The 22,376-nt window shown below is 37.6% G+C and overlaps 1 protein-coding gene across 1 annotated transcript in view; it reads left to right on the forward strand.

The window, feature by feature from the left end:
* The window catches only part of LOC128663085 (A disintegrin and metalloproteinase with thrombospondin motifs 2-like), a 914,348-nt gene that overhangs the window by 25,057 nt on the left and 866,915 nt on the right, over positions 1–22,376 (forward strand). Inside the window, exon 2 of the mRNA XM_053717234.1 lies at positions 14,919–15,280. Coding sequence (XP_053573209.1) covers positions 14,919–15,280 — 362 coding nt within the window. The remainder of the gene's footprint in view (positions 1–14,918; positions 15,281–22,376) is intronic.

The raw sequence follows: 22,376 nt of genomic DNA on the forward strand, positions 1-22,376 counted from the left end.
ATAGAAGGCCGAAACGATCGTCTGGGGTTGTTGCTTCCCTTGTTCAGAGAAGAATTGCCTGGTATTTCGGCGCTGGACTGTCATTGGGCAGGGTCAGACTGATATGCTTCAGGATATTTTTTCTTTGTGAAAGGGGTATAGTGTGATAAAAGACTGTGCATCCTGAGGAGTTATTATAAAAATGGACATGCATGGAAGGTTTTTTCCAGCTTCTGTTCTATCTCATGGAGTGCTGTTCTTTCATTGTGTTTTATGTAAATGCTCTTAGGTCACCCTAAGAGTAATGGGGAAACCAGACGTGGACTCCATGCACACTTGCCCTTAGAGAGATACAACTGCACCTCACTGACGAGGCCCATAGAAGGCCGAAACGATCGTCTGGGGTTGTTGCTTCCCTTGTTCAGAGAAGAATTGCCTGGTATTTCGGCGCTGGACTGTCATTGGGCAGGGTCAGACTGATATGCTTCAGGATATTTTTTCTTTGTGAAAGGGGTATAGTGTGCTAAAAGACTGTGCATCCTGAGGAGTTATTATAAAAATGGACATGCATGGAAGGTTTTTTCCAGCTTCTGTTCTATCTCATGGAGTGCTGTTCTTTCATTGTGTTTTAACATCAAACTAAATACTAGATGTCTAAATATATAGTGCTTAAAACAAGAATAATTTATGATGGCTTGTGAGCAACATCTAAACTGCAAAACTCAGTGTCTATTCATGATTGTGAGCAATATGTAAACTCCAATATATAATATTGTAAATAAATAGGATATATATATATATATATATATAAAAAAAAATAATTAACAAATAAATATAAAAAGACTGGCCTTTAGTGTGCCTATAAAATATAGTGACCTACAAATTAAAAATCATAACAATATTATATCTTGTAAAAATCATTTACAATATTATATCTTGGAGTTTATATATTGCTCACAATCATGAATAGATACTGATTTTTGAAGCTTAGATGTTGCTCACATATTATCAAATAGACACTAAATACACTTGCACATAGACATTAGACATGTGTGTTTCGTTTCGTTCCGAATTTAAATTCGGACGAATTTGTCAAATTCGGAGATTCGGATCGATACGAATTCCCGAATTACCGTAACTCTGAATCTAACGAATAAATCCGAATTAGTTCGGATTTATTCGTAACATTCGGATGGCCATGGACTAATCACATTTACACTAGTATTGTACTGTATATTAGGTTATATCACTCTGCTATGGGTTACACCTAATATTACAGTACATAATACTAGTCTAATACACAGCACACCCCACCTAACACATACCAAACTTCCGAATTTACAAATCAAATCCGAACCGAATACATCCAAATACATCCAAATTTATTCGAATCCGAATGAATCCAAAACTAATGCATTTGAATGTATCCGAATTCGAATCGACCTGAAAACGAAATTCGAAAACATCCGAATCGATCCGAAACTAAACAATTTTTTTCGCCGCGCACAAGTCTAATAGACATAAGGTAATATATTCTTATATTCAAGGCACTATGTGTATAGGTTAGCCACTTTACACTTTAATCTCTATATTTCCTTTTTCCTTCTCATATTCATTTATTTATAGGGATTTTTTTATTCAAGCCATTATAAATTATTCTTGTTTTAAGCACTATATATTTAGGCATCTAGGATTTAGTTTGATGTTATATGTCTTTTGACACTTGTGGTGATATAGGTTTTGGAGATAGGTTAATTTAATTACATCACGTTTAGGTACACTCATTCCACCGATCCAACACTGCTTTAACACATCACTATGATAGGATTTCACATAATCTCCCCTTATCATTGAGGCACTAGAAGTTTGAAATAATTTTCCCTATATCATAATATTAGGCATTAGAACTTTAAAGTAATTTCAAATGCTGCCAAATACGATTATCGTATATTTTAGAATGCGATCATATCCCCATATAGAAATTAGCAAGTGTGGATTATTGACAATAGAAAACAATCACGGATGCCAGTATACTCCTATCATTTAAAAAAAAAAGGGCCAATCATGTGAACACAGCCATGATCAACAGCGAGAGCAACCAATAACGTTCATTCAGTGGTAGGATGGGCGTTCCTAAGGACACACCCCCCCTAATTTGATAGGACAAGTGTCATGCCACAAACATACGACATACGGAAGTTAGTCATAAATATTGTGTTTATCTAATACACAACTATTTACAAAACGGATCTACATATCAAGCATCTTCCTCTTCCGAAAGGATTAATTACAGGTAAAATCTTCTATATACACCTATTGAATCAAAGTAGGACTCAATCTTTCACCTAAGACTAACAAAGGTTAGATATGAGTGCGAATGAAGGGCTGTTAGCGGACATAAAGAGATTGGTTAAGTATATAAAAGTGAGGATCTTATATTCATTATATTTATATAAAGAGAGGAATAAAACATTTGAAATAAGAATGCAAACAAAATGGGCTTTATTTTAACAATTTAAATATGATTACCAATGAAATATGAATGTTAATGAAATGGATTTCTCTTGTATATATGTTAGTTGCGATACTGTAATTTCTAGATGTTTGTCTTTGATTGTTATGCCTGATGAAACGGCCTTTTTAGTGCCGAGAAACATGTTGCATTTTAAGGGGGATATTTGGATACCCCTGTTCCACTACTTGTGTTTGTTTTTAAATTATTTTTAATAAACATCTGTGTTTTTAAAAAAAATCCAAGTAGAGTGGAAGCACCTTATTTGCTTGTGTCCATTGACTATCTATTGGGACACAAACACTAGCTTTATCCTGCACCTGCATCCTGATTACTGGGAAAACCTTAATTGGGTGAGCTGATACGCGCTTCTGAAATGTATCAGTCTACTTCTACCAGCACATAGGTGTGCTCGTCCAGAATGTGAGTACCCTTTTGGCATTGTCAATTTACATACTTTTATACTCTGGTTGATCTACACATGTAGTGCTCTCTTTGCTTCACTTTATCACTGCAGCACACAGGGAGTTCCAGAAGTGGGTGAGCTGACACACCCTATAAATCTTCAGCCTGTACCTACTAGCACATTAGGGTGCTCCAGTAATATGTGAGTATCAATCTGGCTCATATTTCATCAAGTCCACAAATATGTTTGGTGATTCTACACAATGCGCCCCTTTGTTCTTTTTTTCTACACTCTGCATCTTTTTATATTTATACTTTTTGAGTCCCCAGCTGCTAATGAGCATGTGCAAGAATTCACAGAACATATGCATTTGTGATTGGCTGATGGCTGTCACATAATGCAGTGGGAGAGGAAATAGACATAACTTTAAGATTTCTAGTTCACATTTAAAGTTCAGACTAAGTGCTATTGCATTGCCTTTTTATTATGCATTTGTTGATTATGCAAATCTACTGTATTTACTGTTCCTTTAAGTGTTATTTAACAGTGAATTTGCTACTTGCATTATTAACTATTTTATTGCAAGCATAGCTGATGATAACGGCTGAATGGAGCAGTTTGCCCGGGTAGAGAATAAAATATTGAGTATAGATGACTTGAATCATCATGATTTCCTAGCTATCGGCTAGATTACGAGTTTTGCGTTATGAGGGGTGCGGTGCTAACTTGCAAGTTATTGTCACCGCTCACTTCCCTACAGCGCTGGTATTACAGATTTACAAAAACCCAGCGTTAGGAGGCAAGAAGTGAGTGTAAAGCAAAATTGTGCTCCATACCGCACTCCAATACTAATGCTGCTGAAAGCTGCGGTGAGCTGGTTTTACGTGCTCGTGCACGATTTCCCCATAGCCATCAATGGGGAGAGCCGGCTGAAAAAATGCCTAACACCTGCAAAAAAGCAGCGTAAAGCTCCGTAATGCAGCCCCATTGATTCCTATGGGGAAACAAAATGTATGTTTACACCTAACACCCTAACATGAACCCCGAGTCTAAACACCCCTAATCTAATACTTATTAACCCCTAATCTGCCGCCACAGACATTGCCGACACCTACATTATACTTATTAACCCCTAATCTGCCGCTCCGGACATCGCCGCCACTGTAATAAACATATTAACCCCTAAACCTCCGCACTCCCGCATCACAAACACTAGTTAAATATTATTAACCCCTAATCTGCCACCCCTAACAACGCCGCCACCTACCTACATTTATTAACCCCTAATCTGCCGCCCTCAATGTCGCTGCCACTATACTAAATATATTAACCCCTTACCCTAAGTCTAATCCTAACACCCCCTAACTTAAATATAATTAAAATAAATCTAAATAAAACCTACTATCATTACCTAAATAATTCCTATTTAAAACTAAATACTTACCTGTAAAATAAACCCTAAGCTAGCTACAATATAACTAATAGTTACATTGTAGCTATCTTAGTTTTTATTTTTATTTCACAGATAAGTTTGTATTTATTTTAACTGGGTAGAATAGTTACTAAATAGTTATTAACTATTTACTAACTACCTAGCTAAAATAAATACAAATTTAACTGTAAAATAAAACCTAACTTGTCTTACACTAACACCTAACCTTACACTACAATTAAAGGGACAGTCTACACCAGAATTTTTATTGTTTTAAAAGATAGATAATCCCTTTATTACCCATTCCCCAGTTTTGCATAACCAACACAGTTATATTAATATACTTTTAACCTCTGTGATTATCTTGTATCTAAGCCTCTGCAAACTGCCCCTTTATTTCAGTTCTTTTGACAGACTTGCAGTTTAGCCAATCAGTGCCTGCTCCCAGATAACTTCACGTGCACGAGCACAGTGTTATCTATATGAAATACATGAACTAACACCCTCTAGTGGTGAAAAACTGTTAAAATGCATTCTGAAAAGAGGTGGCCTTTAAGGTCTAAGAAATTAGCATATGAACCTCCTAGGTTAAGCTTTCAAACAAAGCAAAATTGGTGATAAAAGTAAATTGGAAAATTGTTTAAAATTACATGCTCTATCTGAATCATGAAAGTTTTCTTTGGCCTAGACTGTCCCTTTAAATAAATTACATTTATTAAATACAATTACCTAAATTACAAAAAAAAACAAAACACTAAATTACACAAAATAAAAAAAGAAATTATCAGATATTTAAACAAATTACACCTAATCTAATAGCCCTATCAAAATAACCCCCCCCCCAATAAAAAAAACCCTAGCCTAAACTACCAAAGAAACCTAACACTAACCCCCGAAGATCCACTTACAGTTTTGAAGACCGGACATCCATCCTCAACAAAGCTGGGAGAAGTCTTCATCCAAGTGGCAAGAAGTCCTCAACGAAGCCGGGAGAAGTCTTCATCCAAGCTGGCAGAAGTGGTCCTCCAGACAGGCAGAAGTCTGCATCCAGACGCCATCTTCTATCTTCATCCATCCGGCGCGGAGCGGGGCCATCTTCAAGACATCCGGCGCGGAGCATCCTCTTCTTACGGAACAGCCAATAGAATGCAAGCTCAATCCTATTGGCTGATTGGATCAGCCAATAGGATTGAAGCTCAATCTTATTGGCCGATTGCATCAGCGAATAGGATTTTTTCACCTTTAATTCTGATTGGCTGATAGAATTCTATCAGCCAATCGGAATTCAAGGGACGCCATCTTGGATGACGTCACGTAAAGGAACCTTCATTCCAGAAGAGTTGTCGTAATAAGAGGATGCTCCGCGCCGGATGTCTTGAAGATGGACCTGCTCCGTGCCAGATGGATGAAGATAGAAGATGCTGTCTGGATGAAGACTTCTGCCCGTCTGGAGGACCACTTCTGCTGGCTTGGATGAAGACTTCTCCCAGCTTCATTGAGGACTTCTTGCCGCTTGGATGAAGACTTTTCCCGACTTCGTTGAGGATGGATGTCCGGTCTTCAAAACTGTAAGTGGATCTTCGGGGGTTAGTGTTAGGTTTTTTTAAGGGTTTATTGGGTGGATTTTATTTTTAGATTAGGGTTTGGGCACTTGAAAAAGAGCTAAATGCCCTTTTCAGAGCAATGCCCATCCAAATGCCCTTTTCAGGGCAATGGGGAGCTTAGGTTTTTTTAGTTAGGATTTTATTTGGGGGGTTGGTTGTGTGGGTGGTGGGTTTTACTGTTGGGGGGTTGTTTGTATATTTTTTTACAGGTAAAAGAGCTGATTTCTTTTGGGCAGTGCCCCGCAAAATGCCCTTTTAAGGGCTATTGGTAGTTTAGTTTAGGCTAGGGTTTTTTTTTATTTTGGGGGGGCTTTTTATTTTGATAGGGCTATTAGATTAGGTGTAATTAGTTTAAATATCTTATATTTTCTTTTTTTATTTTGTGTAATTTAGTGTTTTGTTTTTTTGTAATTTAGGTAATTGTATTTAATAAATGTAATTTATTTAATTGTAGTGTAAGGTTAGGTGTTAGTGTAAGACAGGTTAGGTTTTATTTTACAGGTAAATTTGTATTTATTTTAGCTAGGTAGTTAGTAAATAGTTAATAACTATTTACTAACTGTTCTACCTAGTTAAAATAAATACAAACTTAGCTGTGAAATAAAAATAAAACCTAAGCTAGCTACAATGTAACTATTAGTTATATTGTAGCTAGCTTAGGGTTTATTTTACAGGTATTTAGTTTTAAATAGGAATTAGTTAGGTAATGATAGTAGGTTTTATTTAGATTTATTTTAATTATATTTAAGTTAGGGGGTGTTAGGGTTAGACTTAGGTTTAGGGGTTAATAAATTTAGTATAGTGGTGGCGACTTTGGGGGGCGGCAGATTAGGGGCTTATAAATGTAGGTAGGTGGCGGCAATGTTAGGGGTGGCAAATTAGGGGTTAATAATATTTAACTAGTGTTTGCGATGTGGGAGTGCGGCTGTTTAGGGGTTAATATGTTTATTATAGTGGCGGCGATGTCGGGAGCGGCAGATTAGGGGTTAATAATTTTATTTTAGTGTTTGAGATGCGGGAGGGCCTCGGTTTAGGGGTTAATAGGTAGTTTATGGGTGTTAGTGTACTTTTTAGCACTTTAGTTATGAGTTTTATGCTACAGCTTTGTAGCTTAAAACCCGTAACTACTGACTTTCAGTTTACGTTATGGATCTTGGTGGTATTGGCTGTACCGCTCACTTTTTTGCCTCCCAGGCAGACTCGTAATACCGGCTCTATTTAAGTCACATTGAAAAATGACTTTTTGAAAGCTGAAGTAATTACGCTGCGTTACGGCCAAAAAAGTGTGCGTTGCAGCTAAACCTGCAAGACTCGTAATACCAGCGGTAGTGAAAAAGAGCTTAAGGCTGCTTTTTCACTCATACCGCAAAACTCGTAATCTAGCCGTGTGTTAAGCAACCATCTTCTTCTGGTACAATGCTAAGTTGATAGAGAAACCTGTTTCTCTAGTATCATCTGATGCCAGCTCTCGGATGTTATTGGCAGTTCAGGGACTAGAGCAGAGGAGGTGTTGCTCATTAATTATACATCCCCCCGTCTCCTTGGAGGCATTTGTAAAATATCAAATACCTACCCAACACAACCAACTTTGCATCAAGGTTTTCAAAGGTTTTCGGAAGCTAGAAGTAATACATTAATGGAGTACCACAATACACTCATTGCAACCAGCAACTTTAGAAAATATGGGGTAAAAATAGCCAGACTGTGCAGTAGATATTATCCTCATTAAAAACCTTGCTACAAACTACACCATGACACGGCTGTGAAGAAGGGAGTCATGGGTCATCATTAGCAATTATAATACATTTCGTTTTGTAAATCTTAGAGCCATATCAGTGGTCTGGGTGAGATCCTTGTAACTATACTCTAGTGTTCTAGAGGAAAGGAGAAGTCAGTTCCTTTATCTTCTTAGGGTACCAGATAGGCATGCTTTGCCAATGAGCTTAAAAGCCACAAATTAATGAGTGATGTTGGCAGAACTTCAGCTACTCAGATAATTCTAAACAAACATTTCTGCGGAAGTATGAGTTGATGATAACACAAGTGTCAATTAAAAGAAAATGCTGATGTAGGACAAACAATACAGTGTTCTCCACAGACAGCTGTGCTAGCCAGGTGGCATTGAAAAGTATCCAGGTGGTGGCAGTGCAATACTATGCTATTTATAAATGTTACTAAAGCTATCAAAAGCAAACATTAATTGCATAAATGTATTTAATGATAATTTGTGACCAGACCATTTTTTAATTTTCTTACCCTTAAGGACCACTGCTATTTTTACATTTATGTGGTGTTTGTGTTTAGCTGTAATTTTCATCTTACTCATTTACTGTACCCACACATTATACTGTTTTTCTCACCATTAAATGGACTTTCTAAAGATAACATTATTTTTATCATATCTTATAATTTACTATAATTGTTTTTATAAAATATGATGAAAAAATTGAAAAAAACACACTTTTTCTAACTTTGACCCCCAAAATCTGTTACACATCTACAACCACCAAAAAACAACCATGCTAACTAGTTTCTAATAGACATGTGCATTTTGATTCGTTCTGAATTGAAATTCGGCCGAATTTGTTAAATTTGGAGATTCGTATCGATTCGAATTTCCGAATTACGGCAGTACCGAATCTACCGAATAAATTCGAATTAGTTTGGATTTATTCATTACATTCGGATGGCCATGGATTACACTAGTATTGTACAGTATATTAGGTTATATCACTCTGTTATGGGTTACACCTAATATACAGTACATAATACTAGTCTAATACACAGCACATCCCACCTAACACATACCGAAATTCCGAATTTCCGAATCGAACCGAACCGAATCCAGCCAAATTTATTTGAATCCGAATGAATCCGAAACAAATCCGAAACAAATTCATTCAAATTTTTCCGAATTCGAATCGATCCGAACCGAAATTCGAAAACATCTGAATCGATCCGAACCAAACTGAAACAGATTTTTTGGCCATGCACAAGTCTAGTTTCTAAATTGTGTCCTGAATTTAGAAATACACAATGTTTACATGTTATTTGCTTTTTTTGCAAGTTATAGGGCAATAAGTACAAGTAGCACTTTACTATTTCCAAACCATTTTTTTATTCAAAATTAGCGATAGTTACATTGTAACACTGCTATCTGTCAGGAATCGCTGAATAATACTTCACATGCATATATATTTTTTAAGTAGACAACACAAAGTATTGATCTAGGCCCATTTTGGTATATTTCATGCCACCATTTCACCGCCAAATGCGATCAAATAAAACAAATCGTTCACTTTTTCACAAACTTTATATTTCACACTGAAATTATTTACAAACAGCTTGTGCAATTTGGGCACAAATGGTTGTAAATGCTTCTATGGGATTCCCTTTGTTCAGAAATAGCAGACATATATGGCTTTGGCATTGCTTTTTGGTAATTAGAAGGCCGCAAAATGCCTCTGCACACGACACTTGTATTATACCCAGCAGTGAAAAGGTTAATTAGGTAGCTTCTAGGGTTAATTTTAGCTTTAGTGTAGAGATCGGTATCTCACCCCTGATCCTTCACCTGAACCTTCTCAACCGGTTCTCTTCCCTCCCCTACCTCACAATTGTCAGCCCCATCTTAAGTACTGGCAGAAAGTCTGCCAGTACTAAACTAAAAGGCTTTTTTTTTTATATATTTTTTTATATATATTCTGCAGTGTTGGATCCCCCCTTAGCCCCCAACCTCTCTGATCCCCAAACCAAACAGCTCTCTAACCATCCCCCCTCTACCTATTTGCCACCATCTTGGCACTGGCAGTACACAGTTTGGTTAAAAATTTTTTTTTTATAAACAATAAAAATACCCCATTTTTCTGTAGTGTAGCTGCCCCCCCCTCAATACCCTATCCCCTCCTAGATCCCTTTCCCAACACTTATTCCCCCTCCCTCTCCCTCCTTCCCTTACACTTCATATTTTACTGTAACGATCCCACCCGCTCCCGCTTCCTCACACGTGCTCCCACTCCCTCACGCATGCTCCTGCCCCCTTACGTGCTCACCGGAACTGCTCCAGCGATGGGCCACCCACCTGCCTCCCTGCTATCCCTCCCACGCCACCAACAATCAGCCCCATCCCTGGCCGATGCAGAGAGGGCCACAAAGTGTCTCTCTCTGCATTGGTTGCTTAAAACAGGCTATTGCAGGATGCCTCAATATCGAGGCATTACTGCAATACCCTGAAAGCGACTGGAAGCGATCACGATTGCTTCCAGTGCTTAAAACCCCCTTGTTAACGACTGTTTTTTGTAGGACGTGTCTGGCATGTCCTTTGTCGTTAAAGGGACACTCAAGTCAAAATTAAACTTACATGATTCAGATAGAGCAGCAATTTTAAACAACTTTCCAAATCACTTTGGTTAACAAAATGTGCACAGCCTTTTTATATTTATACTTTTTGAGTCACCAGCTCCCACTAAGCATGTGCAAGAGTTCATAGAAAATACTTATATGCATTTGTGATTTGCTGGTAGATGTTCCATGATACAGGAGGAGTGGAAATAGATATAACTTTGAAATTTGTCAGAAAAAAATCTAAAACTCATTTAAAGGTCAGACTTTGTGCCATTACATTGTCTTTTTGGTCATGCATTTGTTCATTATGCAAATCTGCTGTATTTACTGGTCCTTTAACTGATTTTAGCTTAATATTGTCTTAAATTTTAGCTAGGTCGTCAGTAAAATCAGCTGGTTTTTATGGTCATTATATAGGTCCTGGGGAGAAAAAAGCAATATCAAATGACAGTAGCAATCCATACTTTATTCATGGGGCCCCATGTAGGAAGGAGCGAGCGGTCAGGATCTGCTGCCCGTATGTAATATATGTTCAAGTGAGCGTGTAATCCCTGCCCCTTCTCAATCATTGAGAATGAGCGCGCTCACTGTGATTTTCCCTCGCCACCTCAGATGTGACGTAGAGTGTAAGAAGAAGCAGTCTAATGACCGCTGCTTCTTACATTGTGGGAAGCAGGCTCGCATATGTGAACCTGCCCCTCAAGGGCTCCGGATCAGCTTTCACTGCTTAGTACATGGACCCTATAATGATCATACTACAATCTAATTTATTTCTATTCTCCCTTTATTGCCACAATTTATCTGATTTTTATTGTTATTATCATTTACGTGTAAAGCGCCAACAGGTTCCGCTGTGCTAGTATAGGCAAAAGCTTAAATATAGTTGTAAAGAGATGGCTATCAGATGTGCATGGAGGAGTGGGGTGAGAGATTGGACATGCAAAAGAATACAATGCAATCAGTGTTTTATTGAGTATAGTTATCTTTGGATATTTAGCAACTTATACTACATCAGTTCAAGCTAGTGAAACTTTACATCATCCATCCCTATATCAAGCATGCACAGCTCAGCAGAACCCATGATTGCAATAGATTAATAATAAATATATGCAGCAGAGAAAAATTCAGCTCATACAATTCTTTCGGGAACAAATATTCACAAAGAGTTCTTCTGAATATTCATCTGCTGCACTATTGGTTATTCATTTGTTTAAATTCTAAATATTTTATGTAAATGTTCCTTTGCTACAGGTGAAAAAGTTCAGCTGTAGCCTTATACTTACCTGTAGCGAGCTGGAGAGCTGCACTGATCCTGATCCTTCTTCATAGAGCCCTAGGCCACACTAATTGGAGGCTTACCACGGTGGATCCCGGTGATAGAGAAAGGACCTTCTCCTTTAAACCAGGCCCAGGGATCCACCGTTCTAAGCCTCTTATTAGTGCGTTCTATGAAGAAGTGTCAGGGTTAGTGTGGCTCTCAAGTGCACTAGAAGTAAGTGTTTAACCCTTTACAACTAGTTTAAAGGAAACAAATGAATATTTGACAAACTTTATTAGTATTTCTTTGTTTTCTTAAAATTAGTGCATTTGTTCAGATATTCGTTTTGTGAAAACAAAACTAATATCAGTGTTTTCATTATGAATTTGAATTTTTTACAAAAACGAATGCACAACATCATCATCAGAGAAGAAAGAAGAAATAAAAAGATACAGAAGATTTTAATTGACCACAAATGGTGCATATAAACAGGCTGAGACATCTGAGCTACCCAGCTTCAGACTGCCTGAAGAAACGTCCAGACATTAGAGGCCAAGAAACGTGTTGCAGTTTTTATGACATTGGTCATTTGTTTATATCAGACCTAGTAGTGTGGTCTTTCATCAAAGTGTGATTTTTAAACATACACAAGTGGAAGTTTATTGTTTACACTTGGATGTTTAGAGTTGCGGTATCCTTGGAGTAAGCTAGGTGGGCAGCTCAGATGCCTCAGCCTGTGTGTATCGCTTTATTTTTTCTTTCTTCTCTGATAATGATTTTGTGATATACTATGTGGCGCCCACATTTTAATTTTCAGGGAAGAAATTTGAGCTCCAATATTCATATTCGGTTGTGCAGCCATAGTAAATATTCAAACACTTTGTGTGTGTGTGTATTTCTAATGTGAACACTTTCTTTTGGATTTCCCTAAACCGCCGACCCATCACATTGCAACTACTAATATAAACCTATTAACCTATAGGCTGGGTCCCCACATCGTGACACACTAAATTAAACTATTAAACCCTAAACCTAATACCCGCTAACTTTAAATTTAAACTTACAATATAACTACCTTTAAATAAATAGAAACGTACCTGTGAAATAAAGACAAACAAACTAAGATTAAACTATAAATAAACCTGACATAACTATTTAAAAAAAACTAAAATAAACTTAAAATAAAACCCCTAAATTACAAAATTTAAAAATCCTAACACCACGAAAAAATACAAAAAACTAACATTACAAAAAAAACTCTAAAATTACGAAAAATAAAAAAAATCTAAGATTACAAAAATAATAAACTAAACTATCCAAAATAATAAAAATGAAACCTAATCTAATACCCCTATAAAAAACAAAAAATCCACCCTAAAATAAAAACACAGCCTAATCTAACAATAAACTACCAATAACCCTTAAAAGGGCCTTTTGTAAGGCATTGCCCTAAGTTAAACAGCTCTTTTACATTAAAAAAAAATACAAAGTACCCCCAGTAACAGTAAACCCCCCCACCCAACCAATCCCCCTAAATAAAAGCACAATAAAAGCACAATAGTTGCACCCATTACACTGAAGATTACATTAAATTACTTGAATCATGACATATACACATTTCAACCAATGAGATGACAAATCCATCATTCTGTATTGTCTATGCCTTAGCGGGGTTAATTTGGAGATGGGTGTTATAAAAAGCTGGAGATGAAAAACATAAAAGGGAAATTAAACCCTAAGGGCTAGATAACAAGTGTAGCACTTAATTAATTAATTAACCAGCCATTACAAGTGGCTGGTTATTGCTACAGCGACCTCGCAATCTCTGGTTAATTTTCTAAAAGTGCCCCAAATGCCCTCAAAATAGGGGCCATTATAGTTTTTTTATTAAAAAAAAATCTAGCATTTTTTTAATTACAAAAAATAACTGCACTAGGCAGTTTTGGGGCTTTAAAGTTTGTGGATTATCATGCGCTGCTATTACAAAGTGGAGCGCTAATATCACTTGCACGCAAGCAATATTTAGCGATCCACTTGTAATCTAGCCCTAAATACATTTTATAAGCATAGTATTGAGTTTATTCCCACCCACCTCTAGTTAAAGGGTGTCTTCATGAAATCTTGCTTTCACTGCATTCCAGTGCTGAAATATTTGCACATGTGAAGCAACTCTCTTTCAGATATATGCAGTGTAACCTAGGTTCCAAAATGGCAGCACTCATGATTAGAGAGAGTTGTATGAAATCTATTTTGTGTTTAATGACTATTTAAGGTTATGGGCCTCATATTCAAAACCTCAGCGGATTAGAAAGAAATCACATAAAATCCTTGGGATATTTTTAGACCTTGAATTGTAATGTGGAAGTCTCTGTTTCACATAAACAACACTATATAGCAACATAAACATTTCTCAAGATAGAATTTTGTGTTTCTAAATTGTTTTAAGGGCCCCGCTGTACCGACGAGACATCTTAGATCACCTCGCCAGGGCTGCAAGGTTTTGAATATCAGGCCCTATAAGAAAGGACATTTAGGGGCCTATTTATGAAAGGCCATTGCGGATCATGTCCGACAGACCTCGCTGAATGCGGAGAGCAACGCCGCCCCCTGCAGATTCGCGGCCGCTAGCAGGGGGTGTCAATCAACCCAATTGTATTCAATCGGGTTGAATTGCAGCGATATCTGTCTGCCTCCTCAGAGCAGGCGGACAGGTTATGGAGCAGCGGTCTTTAGACCGCTGCTTCATAACTGGTGTTTCTGGCGAGCCGCTAGCAGGGGGTGTCAATCAACCCGATCATATTCGATCGGGTTGAATTGTGGTGATATCTGTCCGCCTCCTCAGAGCAGGCGGACAGGTTATGGAGCAGTGGTCTTTAGACCGCTGCTTCATAACTGGTGTTTCTGGCGAGCCTAAAGGCTCGCCAGAAACACGGGGCTTCACGCTCCATACGGAGCTTGATATATATGCCCCTTATTATTTGATTTAAGTCAACCACTTCTAGTCTTCTCAATTTAGAGTTAAAAAGTCTGTGAATGGGACTGTAAGATTTTAAATGTAGGAAAAAAATTATGGAGGGATTTACCTAATATATAATTCTATGGCATATACAGATGTCTTGGTATATAACTGCAATAAGCAGATCACATTCCCTGGAAAGATTATTGTTTTTCTCTGTGTTTGCTCACCTATAGCATTTTACTTTAGTTTACAAAATAATAAATATAAAAAGACTTTCATTGTATGCATACAAAAATCTCAAACCATATATTTCTTGAAATATTTTGTTTTTAGAAATAAAAAAATGGTATCACAGTGACATTGTTTTCTTAATTTAATAAAATGTTTGTTTGGGTATTAACTTCTGTTTCTTTAAATATTTTAGAATCCCTTTTAGAGAAGATAGAGGAATACAGCCTTGTAACCCCAATCAGTACTGATTCCAAGGGAAGATACTTGTCTCATGAAGTGTCAAAAAGAGAAAAAGGTCGTTTTCGGAGAGATACAGGGGATATTAATCATAAAACAACAGAAGATACCATTTATTATAATGTCACTGTTTTTGGGAGGGAATACCACCTAAGACTAAGAGTCAATTCAAAGCTTGTTGCACCTGGAGCAACCATCGAATGGGAAGAGGATTCCAATGTGACTGTAATTGAACCACTACATAGGAATTGCCAGTATGTTGGGGATATCACGGATATTCCAAATGCTTCTGTTGCTATAAGCAACTGTGATGGTCTGGTAAGTTTGAATTATTTATGTATTTGTTTATTACATTTATTTTTAGATACATATATGACATTTGTGTGTGTGTATTTACAGCTGTTAGTTTAGAGATTGCATAGTGGTTGATCAATTGATTATAGTTTTTTTTAATGCTTTTTTGGTGAATCAAATGTCAAAGTTTTTTGTAGAACTTTTGTTTTTATATATTGGGTTGGCTTAAGGTTTGTTTTTTGCTTTTGTAACCTGTGAACATATAGGGGCCGATTTATCATCGGTTTGTCCGACATGATTCGCTCAGCATACGCTGTCGGCATTTTTCATTGCACAAGCAGTTCTTGTGAACTGCTTGTGCAATCATGCCGCCCCTGCAGATTCGCACTAGCAGGGGGTGTCAATCAGCTTGATTGTATGAGTTTGGCCAGATTGATGTCCGCAGTCTCAGAGCAGGTGGACCAGTTAAGGAGCAGCGGTCTTAAAGGGACAGTATACTGTAAAATAGTTTTTCCCTTAATGTGTTTACAATTGCTTTTTTTACCAACTGCAGAGTAAAAAATGTATGAAAATTAGCTTTTTAAGGTTTATTTCTGTATATTAAAGCTCTGATATTGTGTTTTGAAGCCACAGCCTAATAAAATAGGTTGAGCTTGTAGGTATAATCAGATCTCATTACTGTATCACATTGTGCACATATACCTGCTTCTTTATCTTATATCTGTCCTTAAAACAATCACCAATACTTTGAGAGAACAATGGAAAATCAACATTTTATTACCTTATCTCTGCTTTATCACACTGGGAGTGTAATTTCTTCTGCTGGCTGTGCTTACAAAGCTTATCTATAGCTGGTACGCGCGGCCACAAACTTTCAGAATAGGTGGGGATACCACATGCTAAATTAACAATTTCAAATGCCAATATAAGGGTAAAGAAGTTACTTGTAAACAATTTAATACACTCCAGCAGGTAAAGTGTATCATAGGGAACAAATTAAAGGGGAGAAATTTTTTGAGTAAACTGTCCCTTTAAGACCGCTGCTTCATAAATGCTGTTTCCGGCGAGCCTGAAAGCTTGAGCAGAAACAGGGGCATCTGTAGCCATTCGGCCCTTGATAAATCGGCCCCATCGTCTAAATTGTATATTAAGAAACCTGTGATATATGCTTTCAAAAACCATTATTTATTAATAACTAATGTAATTTGTTTATTTATACATACACAATGCTACCTTTTCAGTATGTATTTTTATTTAATCTCTATGTCTAGGTGTTTAAAGAAACATAAAACTTGTGTTTGGAATGATTAGCAGTGTATTTTAAATACAGCTATAAACATATTTGTAATATATTTGCCTTTCAAATATTTATCTGTTAAAAGTAGTAAGTGCTCATATGTTATTGTGCAAGATGCATGCAGCAAGCAGATAAATAAAATTATTGGTCACCTGCATGAGCACACTCTCTCACTGCATGCACACATTCTAGAACTGATAACTGAATATTTGCAAATGCATGAATATTTCTTTAAAAAAAAAAAACATTTTAACTAAACGGTTTATTCCAGTGCATTAGAAAAGCTGTCTAATTTGCTTTGTGCGTATGTTATGGGGTTTTCAAATGGAAAACCTATAAGAATACCAAGTGTTTTTGACAGTTTTATTTCAGTCCATCAGAAAACACCAGTGGCTTTCTGCATGTATTTAGAACTTTTCTATTTTAACAGGTTTGACCCTTTGAAAACACTTTTCTATCTTTTTAAAATGGTATATCCTGGCTGTTACCGTGACTTTCTTTTGTGCATGCTCAGCTCCCATATTATTAACACATTAGTTTCCTGGCTAAAAAGAAAATAATAATAATAATTACAAAACTTGTACAGATACACATTATGGTTGTCTGAATGTTCATTTATGACATTTTAATTACTTATACATTTAACTGATGTTCTTCTGCAGAGTGAATCAACTTTTATTCCTGTGGGAGTTGTTCCTGTCATCCATTGAGAAGTAGAGTCCCATAACCATGCACTTTCAGTTAGTTTCACCTTCAGTTCAAACAAATTTTACTTAACCTATTTCATATTAAAAATATTTTTAATACAGTACATGGTGAAAAGTATCACACCTATATGAGCTATTTGAACATGCCATTCCAAAGCAATGGACATCAGTATGGAGTTGCCCCCCCTCTGAGTCTATAACATGTGCAACTCTTCTCGGAAGGCTTTCCACAAGATTTTAGAGTGTGTCTGTGGGAATTTGTTCTTATTCATTTAAAAGAGCAGTTGTGAGGTCAGGCACTGATGGTGAATGAGAAGGACTGATTTGCAATCAATGTTCAAATTCATCCCAGCGGTGTTCAGTGGGGTAGGTCAGGTCTCTCTGCAGGCTATTCAGATTCCTCCACATCAAACTCATCAAACCATATCTTCATGGACCTTACTTTGGGTACAGGGGCACAGTCATGCTATAAAATGAAAGGACATTCCCTCAACAGTTGCCACAAAGTTAGAAGCACCCAATTATTTAAAATGTATTTGTGTACTGTAGTTTTAAGAAAACCCTTCACTGGAACTAAGGGGCCAAGCCCAGACCCTGAAAACAGCCACAGACCATTATCCCTCCTCCATCAACTTTACAGTAGGCAGTATGTATTCTGGTAGGTAGCATTCTCCTGGCATCTGCCACACCCAAATTTTTCCATCAGACTGCTAGATAGTGAGTGGTGATTCATCACTCCAGAGAACTTGTTTCCACTGCTCTAGAGTCCAGGGGAGGCTTTGCTTTACAGCGCTCCAGCTGATGCTTGGCATTGTGCGTGTTGATGTGAGGCTTTTGTACTTGAAACCCATTTTATGAAGCACCTGAAGCACAGTTCTTGTGCGTATGTTGCTTCCAGAGGCAGTTTGTAACTATGTAGTGAGTTGATTGGGGATTTTTACACGCTACACATTTCAGTAATGGGAGGCCCCTCTCTGTGAGTTTGAGTGGTCTACCACATCATGGCTGGGCTGTTGTTGCTACTTTATGCTTCCACTTCCAAATGGTAGCCTTTACATTTGATTGGGGTAAATCTAGTAGGGCAGACATATCATGAACTGGCTTATAACAAAGGTGCCATCCGATGACAGTGCCACAAAGACACTGAGCTCTTCGATCCCACCCATTGTACTGCCAATGTTTTACTATGGAGATTTCAGGGCTATATGCTGGATTTAATGCACCTGTTAGCAATGGGTGTCTGATAAATTGGAGCTCAATAATTAATAGGGGTGTACACATACTTTTGGCATGTAGTGTACATTTAACTGATGCTCTTTCATACACACCATAGAAAACATTGAGTAATATATAGTACAGTATATAGTAATAATTACAAAGTATGCATTATATGAGGTTTGTATTATTTAGAATAATTGGTAAGAGAAGCTGTAAAGTTTAACCCGTAGGATTTACAGCATAAATGACCCCAGTGTTGGAAAAACAGGTACATTATTTGATCAGAAACCTTGTAAAAACACTCTAATCCGTTGGGTTAACATACAATGCACTTATTCTAGCTGAAATATATTAAACCAGTTGTGTCTTTAGAGCTGTTTATTGGTTGAAATTCAATGCCTGAATGTTGCACATTTGTTTTGTAAAGTGTTTTGAAATAACTTATTGCATTATGTTTCTGAATCTGGAGATAATGACATTCTTTTCCGAGTGTGAAGCATTTGTTAATAATGTGGTATATTTTGTGAGGTAAGGTATTCCATGTTATGTCTCCACATGAACAAATTTCCCACAATATACAATCTATTGTAAAATATAATACACAGAATGGCCATATATATATATATATTATTTATAAGAAAAACTCTGAGCATTGTTGTTATGGATGTTATTTTTTGTAACTAATATTTATTTAAGTTGGATTATAGCCTTATAAGCATTACATGTAACTATGCCTCTTAGATACTATATAAAATGTGTTGAAAAAACAGTCTATTATATTTGTTTTTCTTTCTTTTTGTTCTGATAAGATGTTTGTAGAATATAATACAACAATTTAGAAATTGTTTACTAGAATGACTATTCATTTTAGCTCTATTTTGTTCTTATATATATGTTTGTACTCTTTTTTTTTTTTTTTGTATGCCCTGCTGTTTGAAAGAAATGACTTGCTAAAATGATTTTGTTACTTGTATTGCATGCATTATTACCATCCTTATTTCCAGATACTTAGTTCTGATTCTCTTATTGTTGGCATGTCTGATTGATTTGCCTGTGTGCCCAATTCTTCTTATTGTATGGGCTCTCTTGTATTGCATTCTATGGAGCTTTAAACTACATATATTTACTAAAGACCAGCATAACTACTTATTGAAAAGTTGTATCTACAACTAACTACAGGATGTAGAGGCATCAGGTGCTACATTTTCACACAAATCCCTAGGTTAGAAATATGGACACAGATTAGTACAACTGGCAATCAAAATATATGCCTTAGTGCATAAGAGATCAAAGCTGATATACTAGAAAGTTTAGCTGTACAGCTACGTGGACCTTCTTATAATGGGTGAGACTAGATATGTATGAAAACATTTGCACACTGTCAGCTTGTTTCAGTAGTTTTGCTTCATTAGCTATTAGGATTGATTGAAAGAGTCACACAACAGAAATAAAAGGCACAATAGAGAACCTGCAAGTAAGAAGTTCTGTGCTTTATATAGAAGAAATAGACGGCAACAGACAGAAAATGCAAGTTAGAAGTTCTCTGCTTTATGTAAAAGAAATAAATGGCACCAGACAGAACCTGCAAAAATAAAAAGAGAGAAGCGCTCAACCTGGGAACGAACAATAGCATAATAGCTTGTTCTATGGCTAGTTACCACTCAAGAAACAGCCTCTTTTTGCTCAACATGTGCCTTTCACAGAGAATAACTTTCCTGAAGCATATCAGTCTGATCCTGACTGAACAGTGCAGTCCAGCGACGAAATACCAGGCAATCCCTCTCTCAAGAGAAACAGTAAAACCCCAGACGTAAGTTTTGGCCTATTGTGGGCCTCGTCAGAGAGGTGCAGCCATATCCCTCTAGGCACACTGAGCAATGGGTCCACGTCTGGATTCCCGCATCACACTTAGGGAGACTTCCCTAAGTGTCAGAATCTGCGTAAATAAAAAAAGAGAGAAGCGCTCAACCTGGGAACGAACAATAGCATAATAGCTTGTTCTATGGCTAGTTACCACCCAAGAAGCAGCCTCTTTTTGCTCAACATGTGCCTTTCACAGAGAAGAACTTTCCTAAAGCATATCAGTCCGTTCCTGATTTAACAGTGCAGTCCAGCCACAAAATACCAGGCAATCCCTCTCTGAACGAGAGAATCAGCAAAACCCCAGACGTACGTTTCGGCCTCTTGTGGGCCTCCTCAGTGAGGTGCAGCCACATCCCTCTAGGCACACTGAGCAACGGGTCCCTGTCTGGATTCCCGCATCACATTTAGGGAGACTTCCCCTAAGTGTCATAATCTGCATAAAAAAAAAGAGAGAAGCGCTCAACCTGGGAACGAACAATAGCATAATAGCTTGTTCTATGGCTAGTTACCACTCAAAAAAGCATATCAGTCCATTCCTGATTTAACAGTGCAGTCCAGCCACAAAATACCAGGCAATCCCTCTCTGAACGAGAGAATCAGCAAAACCCCAGACGTACGTTTCGGCCTATTGTGGGCCTCCTCAGTGAGGTGCAGCCATATCCCTCTAGGCACACTGAGCAACGGGTCCCCGTCTGGATTCCCGCATCACATTTAGGGAGACTTCCCCTAAGTGTCATAATCTGCATAAAAAAAAGAGAGAAGCGCTCAACCTGGGAAAGAACAATAGCATAATAGCTTGTTCTATGGCTAGTTACCACCCAAGAAGCAGCCTCTTTTTGCTCAATGTGGCTTTCACAGAGAAGAACTTTCCTGAAGCATATCAGTCTGATCCTGACTTAACAGTGCAGTCCAGCCACGAAATACCAGGCAATCCCTCTCTGAACGAGAGAAACAGCAAAACCCCAGATGTACATTTCGGCCTATTGTGGGCCTCATCAGTGAGGTGCAGCCATATCCCTCTAGGCACACTGAGTAACGGGTCCACGTCTGGATTCCCGCATCACATTTAGGGAGACTTCCCCTAAGTGTTGTAATCCCTCTAGGCATATCAGTCTGATCCTAAATTAACAGTGCAGTCCAGCCACGAAATACCAGGCAATCCCTCTCTGAACGAGAGAAATAGCAAAAACCCAGACGTAGGTTTTGGCCTATTGTGGGCATCGCCAGTGAGGTGCAGCCATTTCACTCTAGGCACACTGAGAAACGGGTCCATGTCTGGATTCCCACATCACACTTAGGGAGACTTCCCTAAGTGTCATAATCTGCATAAATAAAAAGAGAGAAGCGCTCAACCTGGGAACGAACAATAGCATAATAGCTTGTTCTATGGCTAGTTACCACCCACGAAGCAGCCTCTTTTTGCTCAACATGTGCCTTTCACAGAGAAGAACTTTCCTGAAGCATATCAGTCTGATCCTGACTTAACAGTGCAGTCCAGCCACGAAATACCAGGCAATCCCTCTCTGAACGAGAGAAACAGCAAAACCTCAGACTTACGTTTCAGCCTATTGTGGGCCTCGTCATTGAGGTGCAGCCATATCCCTCTAGGCACACTAAGCAATGGGTTCACATCTGGATTCCCGCATCACACTATAGCAAGACTTTCCTAAGTGTCATAATCTGCATAAATAAAAATAGAGAAGCGCAAGTAAGTAATTGAGGAGCCAGCAAAGCAATTTTAAGAGTATGAATATCTTATATAAATACATGTACCACAATCTTAAAAATTATGAGCCTAAAGTTACATTTCAGGAATTGTGGCTCTCAGGATTTCTGGAAATTCATGTGATATTCCTGCTTTATTTATACAATGCCTGTGATACCTCCAACGACTCTTAATATAGTAAAGTGACTTAAAATTATGATAATGCAGAGAACAAATAATACATAGGCAATACTGTACAATGTCTGTCACTATACAGATTTTCAGACTTTATACTTATGAAGAGACCATGGGGCCGATTTATCAAGCTCT

Source organism: Bombina bombina, chromosome 6 (genome assembly GCF_027579735.1).
Source record: "Bombina bombina isolate aBomBom1 chromosome 6, aBomBom1.pri, whole genome shotgun sequence".
Lineage (NCBI taxonomy): Eukaryota > Metazoa > Chordata > Amphibia > Anura > Bombinatoridae > Bombina > Bombina bombina.